At 38.7% G+C, this 26,020-nt stretch overlaps 1 protein-coding gene across 4 annotated transcripts in view; it reads left to right on the top strand.

The window, feature by feature from the left end:
• LOC122810216 (kinesin light chain 1-like) overlaps positions 1–2,144 on the top strand; it is a 2,247,025-nt gene extending 2,244,881 nt beyond the window's left edge. For all 4 annotated transcript variants that reach the window (XM_044081914.1, XM_044081987.1, XM_044081756.1 and 1 more), the window contains one exon: positions 1,503–2,144. In XM_044081914.1, the coding sequence (XP_043937849.1) occupies positions 1,503–1,592 (90 nt within the window). In that variant the 3' untranslated portion in view covers positions 1,593–2,144. The remainder of the gene's footprint in view (positions 1–1,502) is intronic.
• The last annotated feature ends 23,876 nt before the right edge of the window (positions 2,145–26,020 follow it).

Below are 26,020 nucleotides of genomic sequence, written 5' to 3'. Positions count from 1 at the left end.
ACATTACCAAAACCAACTGATTTTTCAGAGGAGCATAAAAAACCCTACTCCACCCCTGTCACATGGGTAAACTGAGCTCTCATATGCCTACTACTTAATTATTCTCTGTCTAGGATCACTTAATCTCAACGAAAGAAAATAGTTGGTTTCTAAATATTTTCTAGTTTCCGAGACTGACATTAATATTCACTTCTTTTAACTTAATCAAGTTTATATCCCCATTTTTGTATCGCTGTCACTGATTATATGCCCATTATTGTATCATATTCACTGATTATATCCCCTTTATTGGATCACAGTAACTGATTATATCCCCATTATTGTATCACAGTCACTGATTATATCCCTTGTATTGGATCACAGTCACTGATTATATCCCCTTTATTGAATCACAATCACTGGTTATATCCTCATTATTGTATCACAGTCAATGATTATATCCCCATTATTGTATCACAGTCACTAATTATATCCCCTTTATTGGATCACAGTCACTGATTATATCCCCATTATTGTATCACAGTCACTGATTATATCCCCTTTATTGGATCACAGTCACTGATTATATCCCCATTATTGTATCAGTCACTGATTATATCCCCCTTATTGCATCACAGTCACTGATTATATCCCCCCTTATTGTATCACAGTCACTGATTATATCTCCATTATTGTATCACAGTCACTGATTATATCCACATTATTGTATCACAGTCACTGATTATATCCCTATTATTGTATCACTGTCACTGATTATATCTCCATTATTGTATCACAGTCACTGATTATATCGACATTATTGTATCACAGTCACTGATTATATCCCTATTATTGTATCACTGTCACTGATTATATCCCCATTATTGTATCACAGTCACTGATTATATCCACATTATTGTATCACAGTCACTGATTATATCTCCATTATTGTATCACAGTCACTGATTATATCCACATTATTGTATCACAGTCACTGATTATATCCACATTATTGTATCACAGTCACTGATTATATCCCCATTATTGTCTCAGTCACTGATTATATCTTTATTATTGTATCAGTCACTGATTATATCCCCTTTATTGGATCACAATCACTGATTATACCCCCTTTATTGTATCACAGTCACTTATTATATCTCCATTATTGTATCAGTAACTGATTATATCCCCTTTATTGGATCACAGTCACTGATTATATTTCCATTATTATATCAGTCACTAATTATATCCCCTTTTTTGGATCACAGTCACTGATTGTATCCCCATTATTGTATCACTGTCACTGACATAATCATCCTCTCAACTTCCAAGAAGCTCTATACACATTTAGAACACCCATCTAGTGAGATAAGTGAGTATGTTCTCTATCCATCACCTCAGGTATTTTTCATTATTTTTGTCCTTGAATCTTGCATAATAACATTGATGATGAACCAAAGACTGCCACTATGATCCTGTCAAAATCTGATGTACTCATCTACTCTTCTCTTCTGTTTCAGATGCTAGCAAGCAGCCTAAATGAAACACGTGGACTGAGTTCTAGCACCCAGAACCTGACCCACAGGGGATCATTTACAAATCCCAGCTAAGCTCAAACCAAGGACAATCAGAGCTACTGTTACATCAACTCTACCTGGATTTATTGCACCTCAGCATAATCTTATTTACAGTTTTGCTTTAAACTCTCCATTACTTCCCTTGCCTTCCATGTATATGGCTACATATAGTGGGGACGAGAAATTACTGAGTTGTTCTAGGAATCAGTCCAAGTTATTAGCCTACTGATTTTTAGAGTCATTTTTGCTTCACTTTAAAGTCTAACAGAGTTTTATAACCTAACATAATTATGCGGCACATTATGGTCGCAATCTGCATATTGTCTTTCTTCAAAGTCACTACACTTATGAATTCTCTTTTTCTCAGTTTATCTCAGTACAGCAATGAAAAAACTTTGCTGATCCAATGGTTAGATGGCTCAGGGGTAAAATTGTGAAGATTCTGATATATTTGAATGGAATGGCAGAAACACTGCATACAAAATGTTGCTTGACCAATGAAGTTTCTGATTTTTAGTAACATTTTGACTTAGTAAGTCAGTTCTGAGGAACAGAGAAATAAAGCCATGACTACTGCCTAGATTACCCAGTTGCCTGGGCCTGTATAATTCATTTGATTAAATGCTGTTGCTCTCCAAAGTAATGTACTAGCAGTTAAACAAAATAATTTGTAACATGAAAAAAAGCAAGTTGTGACTGCTGTCAGTTCAGCAGGCAGCAGCCATTTCAGTATCAAGTATACCGGCAGCTACAGGCTACCAAACTGACAGCTGTCACAACTGCTGTTTTTTCTAAGTTGCAATTTTTTCACTTTAAGTGCTGTCATTGCCCAGACGTAAGCTGCAAACAGCTGTGGTTTGTGTTGATTACTAATGAACTCAGATGTAGAAATGTTGGCTTGCCTAACTAGGCTCCTTTCTCTTCAGGGATAGGGACAGGAATCTGCAACATAAGAGGTTCCTTACTTCTCTCAGCCAAGATGCTAATTTCCCTCCAAAAATGTGTTGTTTTGTCTTTTAGCTTCTTACTCCAGGTGTTACACTATCATTGCTGCAAAATGCTAAGAGATTATTGCAGAGTAAAGTTAACAGATATAACAGCCTATATGCAGTTGGTGAAATTTTGTAAACAGAAATTGTCCTGTTATTTGAAGTTATTTAGTGGCATACATTGGGTATATTTTTTCATCAAGAACAGGAGCAGCAGAAGTGGCCAGTTTTTATGTTTTGAGTTTATCTAACTGTTACTAACAATCACCATTAGCCACTATTTCTCAAAAGGAAATGATATCACAGCTCCTCCTGCTTCTTTGTAGGGGTGGCTATGTGTGGGGGGGGGGGGCTGAGTCAGGCTGAGTTTATCCATTTGTTCTAGTATAACAAGAACCTCCAATCACCATCTCTGAGAGAAAAGTTACATCATAGGTCCTCCAGTGTGATAATGTTGTTTTTGTGTAGAAAGGCAGGCTCTCAGAGAAAAGCTACATCATACCTCCTCATCTACAAATCTGCTGCTCCCCTAGAGGTTGGCATGTGCAGAGAAGGAGATCAAAGTGACATATCGAAGTGACGTTGACTTATCTTTCATAAAAGTGTTAGTTCTCTCTTTCTCTCTCTCTCTCTGGGTGGATGGAGAGTGGAGGGCAGTCATGCCAGCACAGAAGAATGCTGAGAAGCTTAGCTGCTGTATGTACACCTATCTTAAGGGGGAACAGACAGAGAGGGGAGGAGACAAAGCTAGTGGACATTGCTTCTGACAAAGCTTGCTTGCATTTATCCCAACCCATACCAAAGACTATTGTGAGACAGTTTGGCTACAAAGGGCACTGTCTCTTGCAATTATGACAAAATAAAGGACAAACAAAAGTATTAGGAAGACGACAGCTAATAGTGGAAACAGTACAAGGAGTAAAGCAGAACAGCTAAGGAGTGAGAGGGGTAGCCCAGATGTAAGACACCATTACTAACATAAACAAGTTATAAATAAATACTACTTCCATTTTCAAGTATCTTAAGATTTGGCTTGCCAAACTCTTAACACCAAGTACGACAAGGACAAAAAAAAGTCATAACAAAAAATAAATTATTTTCTCTTCTAAGTGAGAAAAATCTCTTCCTACCTATCAGCACTTTCAACCGTAGCAATAACCAAGGAAATTCTACTCGCATAACTAAAAGATGGGTTATCCCTGATAGCAAGCCTTAAAAACATAATTCATCCACTTTTCAGTCCATGTCAAATAAAGTATGCAACTTCATTACCAACTTGTCCTTTAACAAACATCAGTGTCTCAAACTGTCTAAGCAAATGGACTTCCAATCAGATGGAGGGCAGACCTCTTGCTGGGTTCACTGGTTTACAAAATCCTTTCCCCTGAAACATGTTCTTCTCATGGAGACTAAGGTCTTGCCAAAAATATCCACATACTCACAATTAACCATCAATCTAATGACACCTGCAACTAAACTACACCATTCCAATCAAGCTTTTCCTATTCTCTCTCTTAAAATCTAGATTTAACACGTAACTGTTAAAACAGGGCACTACCCCTGTAAACAAACGTAATAAATAAATCAATAAACATCAGCCTTTTTTACTAACGCCACTAAAATAGGTGCTATAGTGGGGAATACAGTGAAGAATCTCTAGAAATCAAGATGAACATATCAAGTAGGCAGAAAGATGGCAGCTGATCAGCTGTAAAATGTCAGCTGGAGAAGCCTAAATGAAGGAGGAAAAATGATTGGGGGATTTGACCACCGAGAGCATACTGAAAGGGCCATGGGAGTAGCAACAGAGTTATGGGGAGTATCCTCAAGAGGATAGACTCCAGAAGCAAAGAAGTAATGCTTCTGCTCTACTACAGAGTCAGATGAGGCTTTATAGGTTCATGGGTGTGTACTAGGCTAATGGCCCTGGAGCCTATATAAGTCTAGCCCAAGAAGATTTTGGCAGATATGGTAGTACATAATTATTTTTCCCCACCAGATATAATTGTTGGGAATTATGTTATCAAATCCGAGGCAGATAATAGACCATGTTTTAAATGTTCTGTTTGTAAATATGTGGCTAGGTCATTTTCATTTATAAATCATTGTAGAGTCATACCTAATGGTAAATTTACATGTCACACTGAGGGTATTGTATATGCAGTAAGATGTAGTTCCAACATGTTCTATATAAGGGAGATGTTGAGAAGTTTTAAGGTGCGCATGCAGGAACATATCAGGGATATTAAAAATAAAAAGTTAGATAGCCCGCTTGGGAAACATGTTTTGTTATGCCATAATTCTAATCCAGCTGAATTGCTAGGTTGTATTTTCTAACATATTGAAGTGGGTTTAGGTGAGTGTGTAAGTTTAAAACACAAACTTTAAGAAAATAAACTATTTTTATTTTGCAATATGGTACTTTGGAGCCCTATGGGCTCAACAAAGAATGTAACTGGAAGCATGTGATTTGCTAATTTTTATTGAATAATTGTTTCATTGATTAATTTTAGTGAGTTTATTGTATTTAAGGCTGCTGGTGAGTGTATGTCTTTTACTCTTGGAAGGCTTACGGGCCAAGGCGCTAAGGATTTATTAAAGCATTTGGATCTGTGCTTTTTGTGGTTCATTTTTTTTTTTTTAGCCCAAGAAGATTCCCTGGCATCATGCCACCCAAAGTTAGTTCCCAGTGCCCCTGTCATTCAAGGCCACTGAAGTGATCCCCGGGGTGAAATTCCTATTGCCCACCCACTTGTCAAGATTTCTCTTAAAGAGGGCCAGTGAAGTGCTCTGCTTGATGTGAATGGTAAGTTTGTTCCAGAGTATGGGAAGTCTCTAGGTTAGGAACCTGTCCCTCCAGCATGTTCTGTTATTGTGGTAATGAGGTTAAGGTTTCTGGAGTGTGTGGCATGGAGGAAATGGGATTTCTTTATGTATAACATATCAAGAAGCTCTGGGGCAGATATGGCTTTTGTAGGTCAAGCAGAGATCACCTCTAAGTAGGAAATAAGAGACGAGTATAGCTGGAGTTTTTTGAGTCTGTTGTATAAGGCATGTGTCTAAGGCCTAAGATCCTCTTAGTGAGGTATTTTTGTGGCCTTTCCAGTTGTTGTAGGTGTCTAGTGAGATACATACCAAATGGGGCGTTGTATTCTATAATAGGTCTAATGAGGGATGAGTAGAGAGGGATTATGACCTCTTTCTTCCTGGATGAGAAACCTTTTGTAATGAGATGTGCCACATAGAAGGACTTTCTGACTACAGTGGCAATGTGGTTATCAAAGGACAGGTTGTTGTCAGCCTGTATCCCCAGTTCTCTTATCACACCTTTGGTGTTTAGTCGACCACCACCTATGTGGTAGTTCATGGGGACCGAATTTTTCCCAAAGGGAATGACAATGCAATTTTTGGCATTGAGCTTAAGGCCATGATTCTGGCACCAGTCACTGGTGTCAGTGAGGCCTTTTTGTAGAATGTCTACATCTGTTGGAGAATCAATACTGGCTCCCAGTTTGCAATCATCTGTGAACTTGGTCAGCCAGAGTCCCTTTGTGTTGGCTTGAACTTCAGAGAAGTAGATGCCAAACAGGAGAGGACCTAGGACCAATCCCTGTGGGACACCATTTGTAACTGCTCAGTACTCAGATTTAGAGTCTGCTACTTTCACAGTGGGAGTTCTATCAGTGAGCCAGTTGGCAACCCATCTTATTACATAGGGGTTTATGTCTAGTTTAGTGAATCTATCTATTATTCCTCAGTGAGGGATGGTGTTGAAGGCCTTGGCAAGATCTAGGTAGGTTGTGTGAACTACCTTGCTCTCATCCACAGTTCTGGTGACAGACTCGAAGAAGTCTATCAGGTTGAGCAGGCATGATCTACCTTTCTCAAACCCATACTGCATGGGGTTCAGAGTTTGGAGAATCCCTATGTCCTTATTTATAAGGTCCAGGATGATGCGCTGCATAGCCTTACATATCAGACTCGTCAGGCTAATGGGGTGGTAGTTCCCAGGGTCTGTAGTCACTCCCCATTTGTGGAATGACTGTAGCAGTGTGCCATTCAGCAGGAACAAAGCCTGAAATGAGGCTGTGATTGAGCAGGTTACTCAGGTGTGGTGCCAGTTCACTTTGCAATTCATGTAGAACACAGCCAGAGATATTATCAGGTCCCATGGAAGCTGTATTCTTGGCTTTGGACAGTGCGGTTTCTACCTGTGTAGCCATGATAATAGGGACTTGGCATTCCTCAGGTATTGTGATAGGCCCTTTAGGGGGTAAAGGTCGCACTGAACCTGTCAGCCAATATCTTGGCAATATCAGTTGGTTCTGTATATGTATTGTCATTGTGCTGTAACTCAGAGCAGATGTGAGTATTGCCATGTAGATTCTTGACATAACTATAGAATGCCTTGTGGTTGTCTTTAGAATCTGCAGCAATTTTGTTTTCATACCTAGCTTTAGAGGATTTGATGATGGATCTCAGTTTTTTGCTGAGGCTAACAAAGGAGTTTTTCCAGTCTTGGGACTTCACCCTTTTCTGCAACAGTTTTTTTCCTTCTGTTGTAGAGTTTGTTTACAGTGGGTGGAACCACCAGATTGGGTTCCATATTTGGAAGAGAGTGTCTTGGTTCTGTTTGGTATGGCACGTTCCATGCACTTGTGTATGTGCTCATATAGTGCATTGGTGTATGATTCAGCAGTCATGCACCTATTTTCCATTTGCATGGGTGTCATGAAGTTTGCCACCTCTGTTTTTTAGAAGCCCAAAATTGGCTTTGGAGAAGTTTTTTACTGTGGTTTCCTTTGGGGGTGGGGATGTGGATATCCATGGTGAATATCTTGTGGTCAGATCTAACCAGGGAGGAGTTGATTACTGGTGTAGAGCAACGGTCACCCATGTTAGTAATGGCCAGGTCAAGGATGTTTCTACCCCTGGTGGGGGTAAGAATGAGTTGGTCCAGGGCATTAGAATTAATGAATTCCAGAAAACATTGAGCAAGTGTGTTGGTACATGAGTAATTTTCCCAGTTAATGGATGGGTAATGGATGTGTAGTTAAAGTCTCCCAGTATAAGGGTATTAGGTTGTACCCTAATATTTTCCAGTGTGTTTAGGAATGTGGAGTGAGAGTGTTGGGACATAGTGGGGGATCTATAGCAGGTTACAACCTGGATTGCAGTTTTACCCAATGTTAGTTGTACCTGAAGTATCTCTGATGCGTTATGCTGGGCTAATAATCTGGAGGTGTGCATATCCTTTATGAATATAGAGATGCCTTTAGTGCTTTGGTCCAGGTTTAGGGGCCGAAAGGTGTGGTATGAATTATAGCCTGGTAGTGCTGGGGTGCTTTCAGGAGCCTTGAACCAGGTCTCAGTCACTGCACAGATGTCGATGTTCTCCATTTTAAGGTGTCCTTTGAGCTAGTGCATTTTGAGATTTAGACTTCTAGCATTGGGTAGCATAACCCTCAGATTTCATTTACTTGTAACTGTTATGGTGGTAATTTTGTCTTTAGGACATTGCCTAAAAAAGGCCCTATAGGGGTGGCAAGAGCCTTGGCCAGTATCCAGAATCCCTGGGATGACAGGTGTAGGCTTTTTCTGGCGAAGCATCGAAGTCTGTCGATCATGTCATCCCAGGCAGACAGATAGTGGATCCACTTAGAATGACACCAGAAACAATCATTTTCTGCTTGTACTGTGGTATCATTCTGGGTGACGGTAGGATGCTACTCAGAGCTAGAGTCATACCTGCCTGGACTACAAGATCAGAGAGCTGCTCTATGTCTGTTTTCATGAAGTCCAGGGAAGGTACGTCTGGGGTCATTCACACCAACATGGATAATGACAGAGTCATATGTGTACCTGTTGTGGAGTGATTTAAGTGCATGTGTTATGTGGCAGATCCTGGCCCCCCCGACAGGCAGCTGACCATAACTTTCTCCTTATTCAACTTAGTGAGTGGGGCATCAGTGTGCCTTACTATTGAGTTTGAAGTCACCTATAACTAGTGTATTGGGTAAGTTGTTTTGCCTTATGGGCTTTGGTTGAGTGGCACACTGTTTATGTGAGCTATGTGTCTCATGGCTTGTGCTGGGATGTGGTGGTTGTTTGCATTTCTGCCTCAGAGGTCTCTGTAGTTTGGGCAGATTTTTATTGAGAGCCTCCCCTAAAGTAGGTGTATGTTTTGTGTTACTATGTGAGGGTTGTGGTGGTGTATGTTCTGGAGGGCTATGTGTTGAATGTGGTGTGGCGCAGGTGTTACCATTCTCCTCTTGACTGGCTAATAATAGTCTTGGCTGGAGAGTGCTTGGCTTCCAATTTGGCTATATGTGTGCAACTCTCACAAGTCATAGTGTTGGGAGGTAAGAGGAGGGGGTTGTCTGTGTACATGAGGCAGTTGCTACACTGCCTCAGGATGCCCAAGTTCACCAGGTTAACAGGAGAAAGCACAGGGAGCTGACCTTTAGACATGCCTGGATATAAGCTCATGGGCGGCTGCAGTGGTGCAGCGGTTAGCGTTGCCACCTCACAGCAAGAGGTTCTCCGGCTCGATCCTCAGCAGGGGTGCCTTCTGTGCAGAGTCTGCATGTCTTCCCTGTGGTCACGTGGGTTTCCTCCGGGTGCTCTGGTTTCTTCCCACATCCCAAAAGACATGCTGTAGGTGGATTGGACACTCTAAATTGACCCTAGATGTGAGTGTGTGCATGTGTGTGCCTTCTGTGGAAGGTTGGGTGCTGAGCTGGCAATTCAGCACCGTAAAACTCCACTGCCAATCATGAGTGGTCTGGTGATCCGCTGTGGCAACTTCTAACTGGGAAAAAGCCAAAAAAGAAGAATATTAAGTACTGAAGACTTTTACAGGAAAAATGTTCCTGAAAGTGTCTGAGTCTGTACAGAGCACTGCCAAACACTTGAGGGGAAACCAATATATAGACCCTGAAAATTTAAGGATGAAGTATTTAGGCAGATGAAAACATTGAGTATTACATGTAGCTGTAGAAACCATACAAGGAGAGGGACATTGATCTTCTGAGAAGAGGACAGCAATTACTCTCATAGAGCCAGAATGGTGTATAATGTAGAAGGGAAAATTATGAGCAAAAATTAAAGAGCTGGAGTACTTCTCGTTAAAGAGCAGAAGAGACAGGGAGGCCAGGGAAGAACATACTATGTGTACAAAAGATGATGAAGACCACTGTGAACAGGAAGAACAGAGAATAGGTGCAGGCAGCTGGTTGTGTGCAACAACTAATTCCTAGATTTTTACAAAGAAAGATGGCTAGGGGAATTCAAAAAACAGAACCTACAAGAATAAAGAATGCCCAAAGGAATCGTTGCTCCAAACACCAAGGACATAGAGCTGGGTACACAAAAAGCTGTAAGTTAGAAACCATACAAATGTAGAAACTTTTAGTTAGACTTCAGCTTTCCGACATGTTCAAGACATGGGGAATTAAAGCAAAAACTTCCCCCAGAACAAGTGCAACACTGCCACATCTGCACTGAGTATGGTCAGAGAATTAGGTGAAGGAAGCATGAAGTGCCACACAATTAGAGATCTTGGGATCAGCTGATTGTCTTCTTTCATTCATGTGTCACATTAGACTGGTTTTCATACCCAGCTCCTTCCAATAACTGAAACATTTCCCATAGAAAAATGTTATTCTAAATGTTAACAAAATAACTTATACAATTCAAGCCCAGTCTAATATGACACACAAATGGTTGCTGAGTAGATGGAAGAGTATCTGCCTTGAGGATAACAATGAGTAATATCATTACAAAGACCTGCTGTGTTTTTAGATGTCTATTAACACAAAGTTGAAACTATGAGCTGCTAATAAGCTTCATCATGTGGTCATGGGTTTGATTCCCTCAGTTTCAATTTGTAAATTGTATGTCTCTAAAAAAAAGCCACTTAACCAGAAAGTTCTGCCCAGTTACTCCAGTGAGGTGCTTGTTCCTAATGAGGTCACCTAATTAACAAATTAATAAAATAAAAGGTGAGGGAGCTTGCGTAGAACTTACTGTATCCAGTGTGGGTTGATTCAATGCTAAGTCTGTGTTGCATATAAAAAGAAGAGCTCTCAGAAGTTTTACCAAGTTATCTGACTATAAATGCTTTTTCACACAAGCTGGGCAAGTGAGATCAGATTGTGAGTGTCTTTGTCATGCTTTTTATAACATAATGACAGTCAGCAGTCTTAGATTTAGTGTCAAGAAGTTGTCTCATTAATCTCTAGACAATGTACATTTCAAGAGAAGTTACTGACACAGATGTTAGGTTTCTACAGGGAAATTTGTTATTTCTTGTCTGAAATACATTTTAGAATACGTTGATCACCAGGTACAAAGCTGCTAGCATCATATCCTAAATTCTAGCTGCCTAGAGGTGGCTGCAGGATACCTGTACAAGGGGACAATAACAGGGAAAGTGCTGCTTCTATGATGCAAAGTCATTTCTTTTGCTGTTCTTCGTAGACTGCTTCTTAAGAGCAAGGTCACAAAAAAATGATTTAGTTTGATTTAGACTAGCCCAAACATCCATTGTATACATAATTAAATTTTCTTTATTACTGCATTGCAAAACGGGATACGCTAGCTATCTGTTCTTTGCTTGTAGCCACAGATATTTACACATCTAAACACCGAAAGTGTGATGAGAGACTTAGGGACACAGGTGGACAGTGGTCTCACCTTCGATAACCACATCACCACAACAGTCAGGAAATCCTTCTATGTGGCACACCTCATCACTAAGGGCTTTTCATCCAGAAAAATGGAGGTCATTGTTTCACTGTACTCATCCCTCATTAGACCCATTATAGAGTACAACGCCCTGTTTGGTATGTATCTCACAAGACATCTGCAACAGCTGGAACGGCTGCAGAAATACCTCACTAAAAGAATCACAGGCCTAAAGCAGATACCCTATGCTGACAGTCTAAAAAATTTTCAGCTATACTCTGTGGCATATTGTCTACTCGGAGGCGATTTCTGCTTAACATACAAGGCCATGTCAAACCCTGAGCTGTTGGACATGCTCCACTTAAAGAAATCCCAATCCCTCAGAGCCACACGCTCCAGGGATCTAAACATTATCATCACAATAAACAAAACATGCTGGAGGGATAGGTTCTTGACCCAGAGAGTCCCCATACTCTGGAATAGACTGCCCATACATGTCAAGCAGAGCGCCTCCTTGGCCCTCTTCAGAAGGAACTTCGATGATTGGATGGGAGATGGGAAATTCACCCCAGGGATCACGTCAGTCGCCCTGCTAGACAGGGGTCCAGGGAAGTAAATATTGTGGGAAGAAATATCCAGGGAATTGTTATGGCTAGGCTTGTATAGGCCCTAGGGCTGATACGTTCATAGGTTGGTACTAGGCTATCTGTATCCCATGGAATTTAGGCTGCCAGCTTAGTTCAAGATTCAAAAATGGATCATCAATTATTTTTACTTAAAGTCAGGCTAGGACTAGACAGTCATATTGATTCAGCTTGTATGATGATGCATAGACACATAATCAGAACAAATATACAGTGACCTTTGACCTTCCAGTTACACTGTTTTATGCACTTCATTTTCTTAGGTCTAACAATTTCTTCTCTTAAATGCACAAAGCTGAAGTTTTAGTTCACTTCTGATGTGTGAACTATCTCATGTTTTCTTTCCAGGTTATGAAGAGAGTCTTTTCCCTATTAGGATAACTGAGGAAATCTTTTCCTGCCTAGGATATAAATACTTGTAGTACTATATTAATATGAGTATCTTTCAAAATTCAGGCATGACATTCCAGATTTGGAAGCAATTTTCTTTTTTTCCCATTAGCTTTCCCAAGAATATTAGCTAAATAACATGCTATGTGTTCACCCATCTGATGCCACATTTTGCTTCATCAGCATACAAATTTAACAGTATTTTTTATGGATGATTTATGGTAAGAGGAGGCTACCTAATTTGTGTTATATAAATGGTTTCAGTTGCTACTTTCAAATAATGAGTGGATAAAAAGGTAAGTAGTTCAACTCTGTGGGCACACCACGCAATTGCACAAGTTTACAGCCAGGACTATTTCCTCAGTATGACTACCAGTCCAGCTACCTGTTTATTTTGAAAAGAGGGACAAAAAGACTATATACATATAGATAAGGGTTTGCTATAATCAAAGTACATACATTATATTGTGCTACAGATCAAAATGAGTAGCTTTACTAAAGATTCGCAGGGCAGCTACATGAAAAAATGTATGTATACTTTCATGTAATATTGTCTGGCTTACCAAGTACTATTTAATGAAAGGTTACAAAGAGAAAGACAAAAACACAGGTACCAGATGAATAGCTCGGTCTTCACCTCAGAGCCAATACTATGTATAAAAAGTCCAACTGCCACAGTAGAAGGAAAATTCTTTATTGCAAGGACAAAGTGAGCACTTTCATGACCTTCCAGGTTACTTCATCAGACTTAATAAAACATCCCATGCCTTCCTTGATATATATACTTTCAAAGTGACCAATCAGTTAAGACAAACAATTAAATATTTATATCAGACTCAATTAATTTAAATAGTAGAAAAAACATAAATAGACATAAAACTGTTAAAAACAGTGTGCAAGTTCAAATGTGAATGACTATAAAACCATGTAGAAGGAAACTGGTGCTTTAAGGCTCTTGCCTTTAAAAATGGTTTCAAAGAAACAGTTTCATTAATACCTGGGGGTTTGTCTGCATTTAGTTGCAGTATCCATTTTTGCTCAGCTTCTTCTGTTCTATTTCTAATGTCACTCCCTCTGATATTTTCTTCTAGAACTTCTAAAACTAAAAATTTAAAAACATGATGCATCCCTTAAGCTTCTACATGTTTAGCTAAGGCACTACTCTCCTTTCTGTTTACTATGTCTCTCATATGTTCAAAAATGCATTCTTTGAGCATTCTATTAGTCTTTCCCACATAAAAAACTTTACAATACTGGCAAAAACTAAGATAGACTATATTTCTAGTGCTGCAGTCTGAATAGAAATTGAATTCAGTTCTAAACTTTTGCTATAGATGTACAAAAGTGCTACTGAGAAAATGTACTTACAGGCACTTCAGTTCCTGCACATATATGCCCCTATCCTATCTTATGCGTTTAGTGTTTCATTACATAGCTGCCTTTTAAGTGATTTTTTTTGTTTGTAAATGAGAAGTGAGGTCCAGAGTCTATGACACCTTCAAGTTCTTTAGTGGCTAACAATATGTTCCAGTTCTTCCTAAATATATAACACAATTGACTGATATCACTTGTATATGTAATGGGGAACCTGAGTTTCTCATCCCTGGAGTCAGTTTCAGGGTTATCTCTTGTAGTTTGTTCTGAGAAGTAAGGTCTTCCATTGACGTTCTTGATATACTCCTTCTATGGTGGTGTCTATTTCTGTCTGGTTATATCCTCTATCAAGTAGTTCTCCTCTTAACACTTCCATAGACCTCCCCAACTCATCATTTTTACTATGTAATCTTGAGTCTCTCAGAAACTGCCCTTTCATAACTTTTTTGCTAACATATCTTGGATGCATGCTGCTTTTATGTAATATGGAATTCTTTCTACTCAGTTTTCCATACAGGCTAGTAGCCATCTGCCCCATTTCTGATTTTTTCACTAGAACGTCAAGGAATTCGGTTTGTTCATTTGAGTATTTACAGGTTGTTGTTGTTGTTTCTTTCAGCTTTTCCTGGTTAGGGGTTGCCACAGCGGAACTCCGGTCTGCTAATGATTGGTAGTTGATTTTTATGTGCCGAGTTACCAGCCCTGATGCACAACCTTCAACGAAGGTACACCCATTCACGCATGTCTCCACGCAGAAGATGCTCTAGCTTAGAATCGAACCAGACAGTGTCTTACTGTGAGGCGACAACGCTACCGCAGCACCACCACCGCGGGTCTATTTGAGTATTTACAGGCAAATTTTAAAAATGGTGTCATCGCATGCAGGTACAATAAGACTCTACCCAGCATCTCTATTGAGTTTTCCCATAGAAAAAGCATGTTATCCACAAAACGTGCATACCACAGAACATATTTGCTAAATTAATTTCCCTGTAGAAGAAATGTTTCTTCCCATTGGACTAGAGTTAGGTTGTCGTAGCTGTTTGCACAAGCTGTGCCCATAACTATGCCAACAACAGTTTTATGTCTATTTATGTTTTTCTCTACTATTTTTAAATTAATTGAGTATGATATAAATATTTAATTGTTTGTCTTAACTGATTGGTCACTTTGAAAAAAAAAAAAAATATATATATATATATATATATATATATATATATATAAAATCTATATCAATGAAGGCATGGGATATTTTATTAAGTCTGATGAAGTGATCTGGAAGGTCGGGAAAGCTCTCAATTTGTCCTTGCAATAAAGAATTTTCCTTGTACTGTGGCAGTTCAACTTTGTATACATATTAATGAAAATTTAGCCAGGACTGTCCTTTGAACTATATTTCGTAATAAAGGTCTAGGCCTCCCTTTGACAGAAGTGTGCAAAATTTGCAAAGGTGTAGTAAGGTGGAATTTTTCCGTGTTTAGAAAGTAATATTACTCAACTAATATCTAGTAACATATGTTTTTGTATTTGTTTGTTTACTTATTCCTATGTATTTTTATGATGAAATGCCTGAGTGGGCATTATCCATATTCAGTGGAACCCTAAAAGAAAAAATCTATCTACACACAATGTACAAGAAAAAAACTGAAGCAGTAGTATGACATAATATACTAAGGTACTAGCATGACTGGAGCACAGTTAATTGCCAAAAATCTGGGACTACTAACAGAAACAAACTACTCAATTACATTATGGACATATTTGCAATGAGGTATACAGATACAGAAGGACAGACTAGGGTTAACTCCTAACATGCGTCTCACCCTGGAAACATCAAAAATCTGGACAAAGCCCATGAAAAATAGGTACACATCTTTATGCTGATTAACATAAAATTTGCATACATAATTATGTAACCCTGCCCACCCCTGTGGAATTGTGGGATACCCACATTTAACTGTAAACTGAAGAACAGATATTTAAAACACTGACACTATTTATGAAACACTAAACACATACTAAGACTCACTGGCAGTTTGCAACCTTAATGGAGAGGGACCACTGTCTTCATGAAAAACAACACAAAGTTAAACAACTTCACTTCACTTCATTAGTATTACTGGAAGAGTATAACTGCCTACATCAACAAACAGTGTATGTACTCACATCCATGAGGTCATGAAGAGCCAGGTTTTATTAAATGACTAAACAAAAGAAATAGCACATGGTCCCTGGCACAGACAAAGGGGAAACATGGAGGCACTACAGATGTGGGATCTTCTACTAAACCTCCCCAATTTTCAACATTTTCATCTAAAATTTTTAATACAACTCTCTGCTGAAAACCTCATAAGATAAGAGCACATACTTTTCATCCACAAGTTAAACATGAACTTCTGCACCAAGAAAATGAGAGTTCACCCTCAGTGTAAAATGACTTATCTTAACAGTTGAACATTTTTACGATCTTAATGAACAAGTGTCCATTCCATTAAGCATGTTAAAGCCAAAATACAATATTTTATAGTAACATAAAGGCAGACTCACAACCTTCAATTTTTTTGGTATATACATACCAAACCAACATTTTTAGTATTTCTGGCATATATATAAAAAAGGAACTAAAAGCAGAATTTAATCTTGTAAAGGCATGCTCCTAACATTTCAGTATTACTGATATACTGATATCAAAACAAATGAACCCAGGTCAAAATTTAATCTTGCAAAAGCTAAGTCAGACTTCTAACATTTCAGTAAAAAATCAACTAACGTTCTTAAGAAACACCAAAGTGTCTGGACTGCTATAGGAAAGGAGTTAGGAACTCAGACTTTACCTGGAGGTGGAGCTGGGAGAAGAAGAAAAAAATATTTCTTCATGCACTTATATTCAGAACAGTAAATTATTCACAATCACACACTCATTTTTAGAACCTTAAAGTGTGCTATGCAAAACATTTCCAGCTCTTATAAGGTCATAAAGTCACTAAACACGCTTGGCCCAAAGCCATTCCTCGGCTCTGTAATCAGCATGTGCATACTGGAAATTCTAAGCTATTCATTAACTGTTGTGGCAATAAAGGAATCTTTTTCATTAAAAAGAGAGATGCTTTGAGACTGTACTCTAAACTTAATGTATCATATATTTTCTCTGTGCCTTATCAAATAAGCATTACTATAATTTATTCTATGTAGCAGTCGAACTGTCACTAGGTGACAATGTACCCACACACTCTCTACACTTTTCAGCTTAGCGACTTTCTTCACTTCTTGTTTTGATGACTCATTGTCACTCAAACTGTTTCAGATATGCAAACTACAGGAAATGAACAGCAAAAAGCAAAATTAGAATAATACCAATCTGAAAGTAAGATGATATCTGGACTGGTCGCACCACTGCTCTGACCTGAGTCTGACGAGACTGCTGCTGCCTGCTACACTTAAACGAATGGGATGGAGTAGCCTTGCCATCTGTCACTGACTGTAAGTGAAACTTCTAATTAAAAATAAAAAAAAAAAAAAAAACATTGTTGCTGCTCTCTCACGGACCAGTTCGAGCTGTAGCTTGTGTAGTCCAGTCCCAAGTCACTAAACTAACTGACTCTGCTTGAAAAAAGCACTTGCTTGCCTTTGCTTACCTGCTGCACAAATCCGAGTACAAGTACAGCCAATGAGTAAGTCAGTCTCACCCTTCGAACCCTCAGCTGAATTCCAACAGGCTGGCAGACTGCTCACAACACTGACGTCATCGCACACACATCTGCACGTGATGACATCAGCGGTAAATTGCTGAGAAAATAAAAATAAAAAACAATAAAAAAAGCCGGGAAGGAATCGGGAATACAGGGGGCCAATTGTAAATTTGTGGCACCCCATTATTTGGACCTCAAAAGCAGTAAATGCTGAGGAATTTGGCACAGTTGAGAGGTATGACTCCTAATCAGTGGCGTACCTAGAGTTTGTGCCACATGGGGCTGTCTTTGAGTTTGCTGCCCCTCCCCTCTTACAAAAATCATACTTATATGCCCCCCCCCCGCAGCCATTCCAGTGTCCCATTACTTGGCTATTTCTCTCCATTTACCATAAAAACTGTAATGTGCATGCTGCCTTATGTGTTACTTCTATAACGATTATTTGATTTTCATTTAAAACTTTTATTTTAAATTTTATAGCACAAACACTGATAGACATCTGCTAAAAAAAGCAATACCATCTCACAATGAAAACAGACTTAGCATTAAAGCTTCTCTGCCCTTGAAACTCACATTCATTGAAACAGTTTTGAAAACCACATTCAAAGAAAATGCATCTGGCGAGTGGTGGATAGAGTTTACCTTTCGGCTGTTTTCAACTCCTAGGCCCTTTGTACACATATTTAAGACCATGCAGCATACATGTGTTCTTTGATTCACCTACCTGATTGTACTAAATTATATTCGTTGCATAATACACCACACTTGTTAGAGCGTGTTTTAAATTTGTTTTCAACATTTTTTCAATAAGCAATGAAACAAAGTATGAATCAATAATGACAAAACTGCCCAATTTGGAACATTTCCATCATAAAAGTGTAGTCAAACTTCTGTCATTACAATCCACCAATATCAGTAAATATGCACAATCTCTGTGGAAGCAAAAGTCATCTAAATAATTCCACAATAAAGAGATCTGTAGTTAATGAGGTTGCTGCTAGCAAACAGCTTTATATTTCATTGTTTCATCTACAAATAAAGTGCCTGTTGCCATTGAAGGATAAATTGCCTATGTTATATTAAAAATGATTAGCTAGTAATATTGCAACAGGGAATGAATGGCAAACTGATAACAGGTTCATACTTACTAGGTTATCTCCTCCAAAGGAGGACATTTGCAGGACTGCAGCATCTACCCCCTTTAAACTACAACATACTACGGTATCAGCAATCCATCTACATACTGTGGGGGTAGAAGCTACAGCCTTCTGCATCAAAAGCAAGTATACTACCTGTTGTGCTACTAACAATGCAAGCAGACTTGGCATAAGCAGAACTAAACTTCTCTTCCCACGAAACTCTCAGCTCGCTATAAAATCCACTTGACACTCAACTATATCTCTAAACTTTGCAACTCAAGAAATCTGGAAAAAGACATTTATTGGGGGGCAAAGACCCAAAACCAGGGACACATTTTAACATTGATTGTATAATTTTAAAAATCTACTAGAATAAAATAGTTTGTGTTAACATGCATTTCCTGAAATATAGGAAGGCTGAAACTTTAAATGGCTATCATCATTTAGTGAATTCAGTCTCTGATGTGCCAAAAACACAAAAGAGAAACAGAGCAAAGTATGAGCCAAACATTCCAGACATTCTTTGAAAATCTGGATTGTTGAGAGCTATGGACTCAACTCCTTGAATCACAAGTGATGGTATGGGTAGAGAATTCAAGCTCTTCTTTCTTGTACCTAAGGTACAGGGTTTGAGCCTGAGTAACACTAACCACCAGGTACACCTAATTGGGCATTTTACACACACAGCAGCAAAAAAAAATTCACTTGAATTGAACAGACACACACACACTTTCCTAAGCAAATTCACACTCAGCAAAATTCCCTGCAGCAAAAAGAAGCATGCAATGAAATGGCATGACAGCAGTAGCAACAAACATTCCCTTACATGAATTGAATGGCATGGCAGTAACACACACTTCCCTTAATGGCAACTTCATAGTAACACACACACACACACACACACTTCCCTTAACGGCAGCAATAAGAAGCATGTACTGAAATGTCATAGCAACAGTAGCAAAGTAGCAACAGAAATTCCCGTACGTGAAAGAAGCATGTACTGTTAAATTTAAAATTGCGTGTCACACACATACACAGACATGATCAACCAGTTCAGCTATGGAGCTGTTCTTAGAGAAGAACACCCTTTATAACAGTTTTTTATTAAAGTAAATGTGAATGTGACAAATTAAACAATAAAAGTAAATGTACATTTGACAGTCACAAAAGTGCTGCCAGGGTGGATCTCCCCTCTCTAGCTACGCCACTGCTCATAATATCCTATTCTTAACATACATCATACATCATACATCTAAAACTCATACAAATGGATACTGTTAAAATATGAATTCATAGTGATCAAAGTTAGAATGCTAGGCATCAGCTAATGTTTTAATCATCGGCATGTTTCCCAGGAATATTCAAAGAGAAGGTATATTAAAAGCCTACTGTCTCTCCAAAAATTAGGGACTTGCTTCTATATCATTCAGCTGCTAAATGTGTACTTGCTACTTTTTATTCTTGAGGGTATGGCATGAAATTGTTTAAGACATAGGTACCAAGGAAATGCATAAAAGGTTACCATACCAATTTCAAATTGAGAGGCACGATTATGGCTGATAGTTCTTCAGTGAAAACTCAAAACTTGTCTTGTGCATTCTTTAATCTTTATCCTGAAATGTATGTCATTGCTCTCTGTCAATAAAATGATCACTTCTGTGCATTTCCTGTATGTACTTAAAGGAAAGTGATAGGTCCTGGGAAATGTGCAGAAGAACTCAGGAGCTTATTCACTACAACAGACTAATGAGGCAGTGCAGACTTGCCAAAAAGGCTGTAGATCTTTCTCAGCTGCCACACAATTGTTGGTTTGGAATATATCAGTGGGCATCTGGACAGTGAGCAGAGACTGAACAGTTTATCAGCAGCTAATTGATTATTTGCAAACATATTTAGTCTACTCTCACATTTGCAACCCAACTTTAGAAAGGGTTCACTACCTTTATAAACATATTTAGTGTTACTGATGCCATCCATATGAATATCTAAAAGTCTCCTCTTACTTGAGGTATATTTTTCAGCCTTAAAAGGGCCTTCAAAACAGTGAAAGATTACCTTTCTTTTTATCTAATCTTAAGAACACTCATACAATATGCAGATGATTCAACCATCATCTGCTCAGCCCAGTCCCTACCCAAACTGCAAAAAGTCACACAGGAAGCCTTTTCCTCTGTAGAAACTTGGTTATCCGATGCCCAATTAATACTCAACCCAAACAAAACTAAACTACTCATCTTCCAACCCACCAAACATACTCAAAACAACTCTCACTTTAACATCACAGCAAAAGACACCACCACTATATACCCAACTGAACACACCAAATTGCTAGGAGTGGAAATAAACAAAAAACTTAAATTTGACATTCACATATCCATGACCATAAAGAAAGTCCATAAAAAACTAGGAGCATTATACAGAAATAAGCAACTTCTCACCAAAGCAGCAAAGATTTCAATAGCAAATTCCCACCTTATCTCCACCCTACTTTATGCCTCTCCAATTTATACCAACCTAAGGCAATGTGATCTAAACAAGCTAGAGACCTGCTACAACAAAAATCACCAAATTCGCCACAGGGGCATCCTACCATAGTCACCACTGTCTCTCAATTGCTGAACTGGGCTGGCTTGAACTCCCTCACCTCCTTCAATGGTATCAACTCTCACTCACTCACAAACTAGTAAACCATCCACTAAATGTCCCATCCCTCCAGAATCTACTCCAACCCTATCACTCCACCAGACCACTAAGATCCAGCAACAAAAATCACTTTCAGATCACTAAAGCCAAAAACTCTGCTGGTGAAGCACTATTCTCTTGTGCCATAGCCAAATTATGGAAATCCCTCCCACCCACAATTACCTCCATACCATCATGCACCCACTTCAAAACTTTACTAAAAGCGCATCTAAAAACATGCTGGCTATGCCCTTGCAACTCCCACTCTAATATCACCCACACCACTAACTACCTTGATTATAGCAAGCTCAGATGCTCATAAGCCTAGTACTTATTATACAGCAGGAACTTATTATTGTAACATTTGTTAATGTCTTGTTATATACTTCACAGATAGATTCTAGTTGTCTACTGTTGTACTATGTTCTTCATCTGTAAATATGTTGTAAATAATTGCTATGTAAATTGTTAATCGCTATGTAATCCAATGTAACTACTGGCTTTTTGTTTTAACAGTGGAGCTTTTCTCCCCGGGCCTCTGCTGAAAATGGACCTATGTCCAATCGGACACTCCCGGTCAACAAATATGAATAAATAAATAAATAAAAGAAGTGCAGCTTTGCAGAGCTTTACTCTCCTAACTGGAGAACTGAGTTTGAATGTTGATTTCTTTGGGGCAATACTTCCTCTTAGGTGCAGTTTGAAGCATTTACTTTCGACACTGTAAGTGGAGAAGTGAATTTGAATGTAGATTTCATGAGGGCAGGAGTTCTGCCAAGACCCATTTTGGGGCCCTTACTTTTCTCCTTATTTATAATCAATGTAGCTAGTGAGCTGCCCCATATCTACCTTACATTGCATGCAGGCAATAGTATTCAAAAATAGAAGTAACAAATGTTTGACAGACATTGTTTATCATAGGCTGACTTTCTTAAACTCCATGTGTGCTTAGAGAATAACAAAGACACCCTTAACACTAATAAGATGGCATGCATGTTTTTTGGTGGACAAGTTTGAGGTTGGTAAGACTGGAACCCAATGCATCAAAGCTCCGCCTGGTTCTCACATCTACCAGGTTTCAAAATATCAAGGACTGTATCTTGATTAGAACCTGTTCTTTAAACATCATACAAATGGGTAGGTACCAATACTGTGGTGGTGGTGCTGCGGTAGCGTTGTTGCCGCATAGCAAGACGTTGTCCCGTTCGATTCTCAGCTAGAGCGTCTTCTGTGTGGAGGCATACGTGAATGGGGTGTGCCTTCGTTGAAGGTTGTGTGTCAGGGCTGGTAACCCGGTATGTAAAAATCCACTACCAATCATTAGCGGACCAGAGTTCTGCTGTGGCGACCCCTAACCAGAAAAAGCCGAAAGACACAAACAAACAAATGAATAGGTATCAAAGCAATGAGGTCCTTAAGGATTAATTATATGCTTGATAATGTTCTAACACCCAAGGAAAGGTGTGGTACTGAGGTCAGTGAATTGATACTAATAGCAGAATATCACACATTGATAGCAGCACTCAAGGTCTCACATAACAGTTACCTGCTGTGTTATCTCTTTCTTGCTGATAGAAAAGAAAATCACTGCCTTTCCCTGCGTAACCCTGGTTGCTCCCTATAACAGTAAGAGCAGAACTTGTATTAAATACTACTGCACTTGAACTTTTATTCTTAGAGCATTGCCACAGTCCACCACCAAACTGATCATTGTGTCTGAACATTACCCAATAAAATTGATTGGTCAATGAATCCTAGCTCAAAACACTTACTTTTAACCTTATCTTTTGGGAAAGAGCCTTTAGTAAGGTTGCCCTAGCTAGCTAGAACTGTCTTACCAACTACATCACGATTTTTGGACCTAGTAAAAATTTACAGTTAAGTGGAAAGATAATCTCTCTGATTTCTATAAATGCAAGTGGTATAGACTACCATGTTGGATGTATTTAGTGAAGTAACAGTTTCCAAGATCAGTGTACACTGTTTTTTTTCCTAAGAACAATCTGTCAACCTTGGGTACTAACTATGAGTGTGACCTTCGAGCAATACTTTGTGACATACTTATTAAAATATTATCTTTAGCTGATACCATCCTGTAATTCTCTTAGTGGTGTCTCATATAAGTAGAAGCCTATTTTGTAGGTGTTGAGAGTCTAATGGTGTAGTATGTTCTATTTAGTTATCTTGCAACAACTTCTGTGCCACTACAACTGCTGTTTATACTCACTGTAACAGATTTTAAAGTTAATCATGGTTCATCATTTTACCAGTTTTTGTTCTAATGGCCATGGTAGTTATGTTTGTTTTGTCCATGACTCATATCATGGCTGTAAGGGCATGTTAGACCATTTCACTTACTGAGTTAGCAGATAAAGTAATAACTACATAAATATTATTATAAACAAAACAGGCTGGCTAATCACAAATATGCACTGCATTAGAAACCATCTAGATTAGTGGTATTCCATTATCTTATAATAGCTACAACGGACATCCCTGCAGGTACTTTACTTTGTGACTTCCCTCTTTCTTAACGTGCATGCCAACATCTAGAAGAATGTATAGTTGTATAAAAATTTAATATAACTGTCAATGTCTGGCTGATTTCTGTTACAGTATTATTGAAGGATAGGATATCCTACCAAGAATAGCCCTACATATGGTCAATAAGCAACACACCAAACCCAAAATGAATGAAAGTGCTTAGCTTTATTTTAGTGCAGTGTATTATGTTTTTTTTTTCACCATCTTGCAGCTTTTAGTGAATCTATAGTTTACTGGCTTTCTTTTTGTGGTTTCTGTTTTCAGTTATAGTGTCCTTTTGCCATTTTAGTTTTGATTTGGAGGTACGTAAGAAACATGCAGGTGTGAACAAAGTCAGGACTTTCATGCAGCAGACCAAAAATTACAAAATTCAGACAAAAAGAAAGAGGTACAATATATACAGATATGCAGATATAAACATGCCAATTAAAAGAGGGGAAAGAATGTGAAAGCTCACCATGGCCAAATGGTAAGAGAAGAAAAAGGGGACAATGGAGGGCAGGTTGTAGTATAGCAACAGTCATCAGTCTAACATCTACTTTTATGGTATTTTTTACACAACTATATTACATCCTTTCTTTGATCACTGCTGCAGTCTTACTGACAAATGAAAAGATTCCCAGAGCTTTCTAGATACTGAAGGAGATGGAGTCAGAAGCTGTTCTGATGCCTAGAATTCCATGAAGGATGGATGTAGCATGATGTAGAAAAGGCATTGATTTGATAATGCCTAATAATTATGTAAAACACCAAGTGGCTGCTTCAAGAATGTATTTTAAATCCAGACCTTTGAAAAAAGCTCCAGAAGAGGTAACATCTATTTTAGAACAGGCCTTAACAAGACTTGGGAATTCTTTCTCATATAAGGTATTGTAAAATGAAATGGTTGAAGATCTCCACATGGAAATATATATATTTTTTTGGATACAGGCTCACCTAACCTTTTGTCTTTGAAGAAATGAAAAGTTGATCTGGCTTCCTAGTAGACTGAGTTTTATAAAGTAAAATCTGGATTGCTTGTAGACATCCAAGGAATACAGGTTCTCTCATCTTTGCTTTGAGGAGAGGGAGAAAAGGGTGGGAAGATATTTAATGAGCTCCTTATCCACCTTAGGCATAAATGAGGGTATAATTCTGGGAGAAACAATGTCCTTATGGAAAATTAAAAAGGAGGAGATGCCATTAGAGCTTGCTGTTCAGGAAACCCTCTTAGCAAGAACTACAAGCACAACTGTTTTCAAACTTAAGAGAAGAAGAGGAAGTGGGCTGAGATGGTAGAAGGGTTAACTTTTCTAGGACATAATTCAGGTCCCAAGGAGGAAGAACGAATCTCCTTTTTGGCTTGATGCGAAGGATGTCCTTTAAAAACTGTTTAACCTCAAACTCTGCAAATAAAGATGGATGTAAAGGCAGGCATGTTGTCCTTTCTAAAAGATGTGTTTTGATAGAAGAATATGCCAGCCCTGAATTGAGTAACTCAAACAAACAAGATAGAATGATAGGAATACCCCTAAGATAAGGGTTCTGTTTCTTCTTCTAGCACCAAATAGAAAACCTCTTCCACTTGGAAAAACAAGATTTTTGTGTATCAGGATTTCTAGCCTCCTGCCATAATTGTAGTATGTCCTCTGAGAAAAGGTACCTAAATGGAATTAGAATCCTGTCATCCAAATGGTTAGATTCAGAGTCTGAAGAACTGGATGAATGAGACAGACTCTTTGTTGCATGAACAACTCTATCATACGAGGTAACTTATGTTGACTATTCACAGAAAAGGGGGAATTAGAGCTTTCTGAGACAAAATGGAGTCACCAGCTTGAGATATGGTTTTTCCTCTTGATTTTTGAGAAGGACCTTGGAAATCAGATGGAGGGAAGGGAAGGCATAGAAGAATCTCCCATTTAAGAAAAAAGACATAGCGTCCATTAACCAAGCCTCTGTGCATGGTAGTCTGGAGTAGAACAGCCTGTGCTGCCTGTTTTGAGTGAAGGCAAAGATCTCAGGAGTACCCCATAGATGGACAATCTAAACGAAGACCTTTCTGTTCAGCATCCATTCGTGAGGGTCTGCCTTGGATATACTAAAGTAGTATGCCACTGTGTTCCTCTCCAAAAGAAATGTAAACTGCCTAAAGGGACAGATTGTGCTGAATATCTATGACACAGGCAGTCAGGGTGAGCCTGCAGAGGTGATTTAACCTTGTTCCTTCCTGCTAGTCTGTGTTGTCCATCAGTATTTAGAGTGTCCCTGGAGTCCAAAGATGGGGTACGGATTGCAGTGCTCAGATCAGTGCTTTCATTTCTTTGATATATATATATAAAA

The sequence above is a fragment of the Protopterus annectens genome, chromosome 1.part0 (assembly GCF_019279795.1).
Source record: "Protopterus annectens isolate FY-2018-M chromosome 1.part0, PAN1.0, whole genome shotgun sequence".
Lineage (NCBI taxonomy): Eukaryota > Metazoa > Chordata > Ceratodontiformes > Protopteridae > Protopterus > Protopterus annectens.
This window is presented reverse-complemented; position numbering and strand designations above follow the sequence as displayed.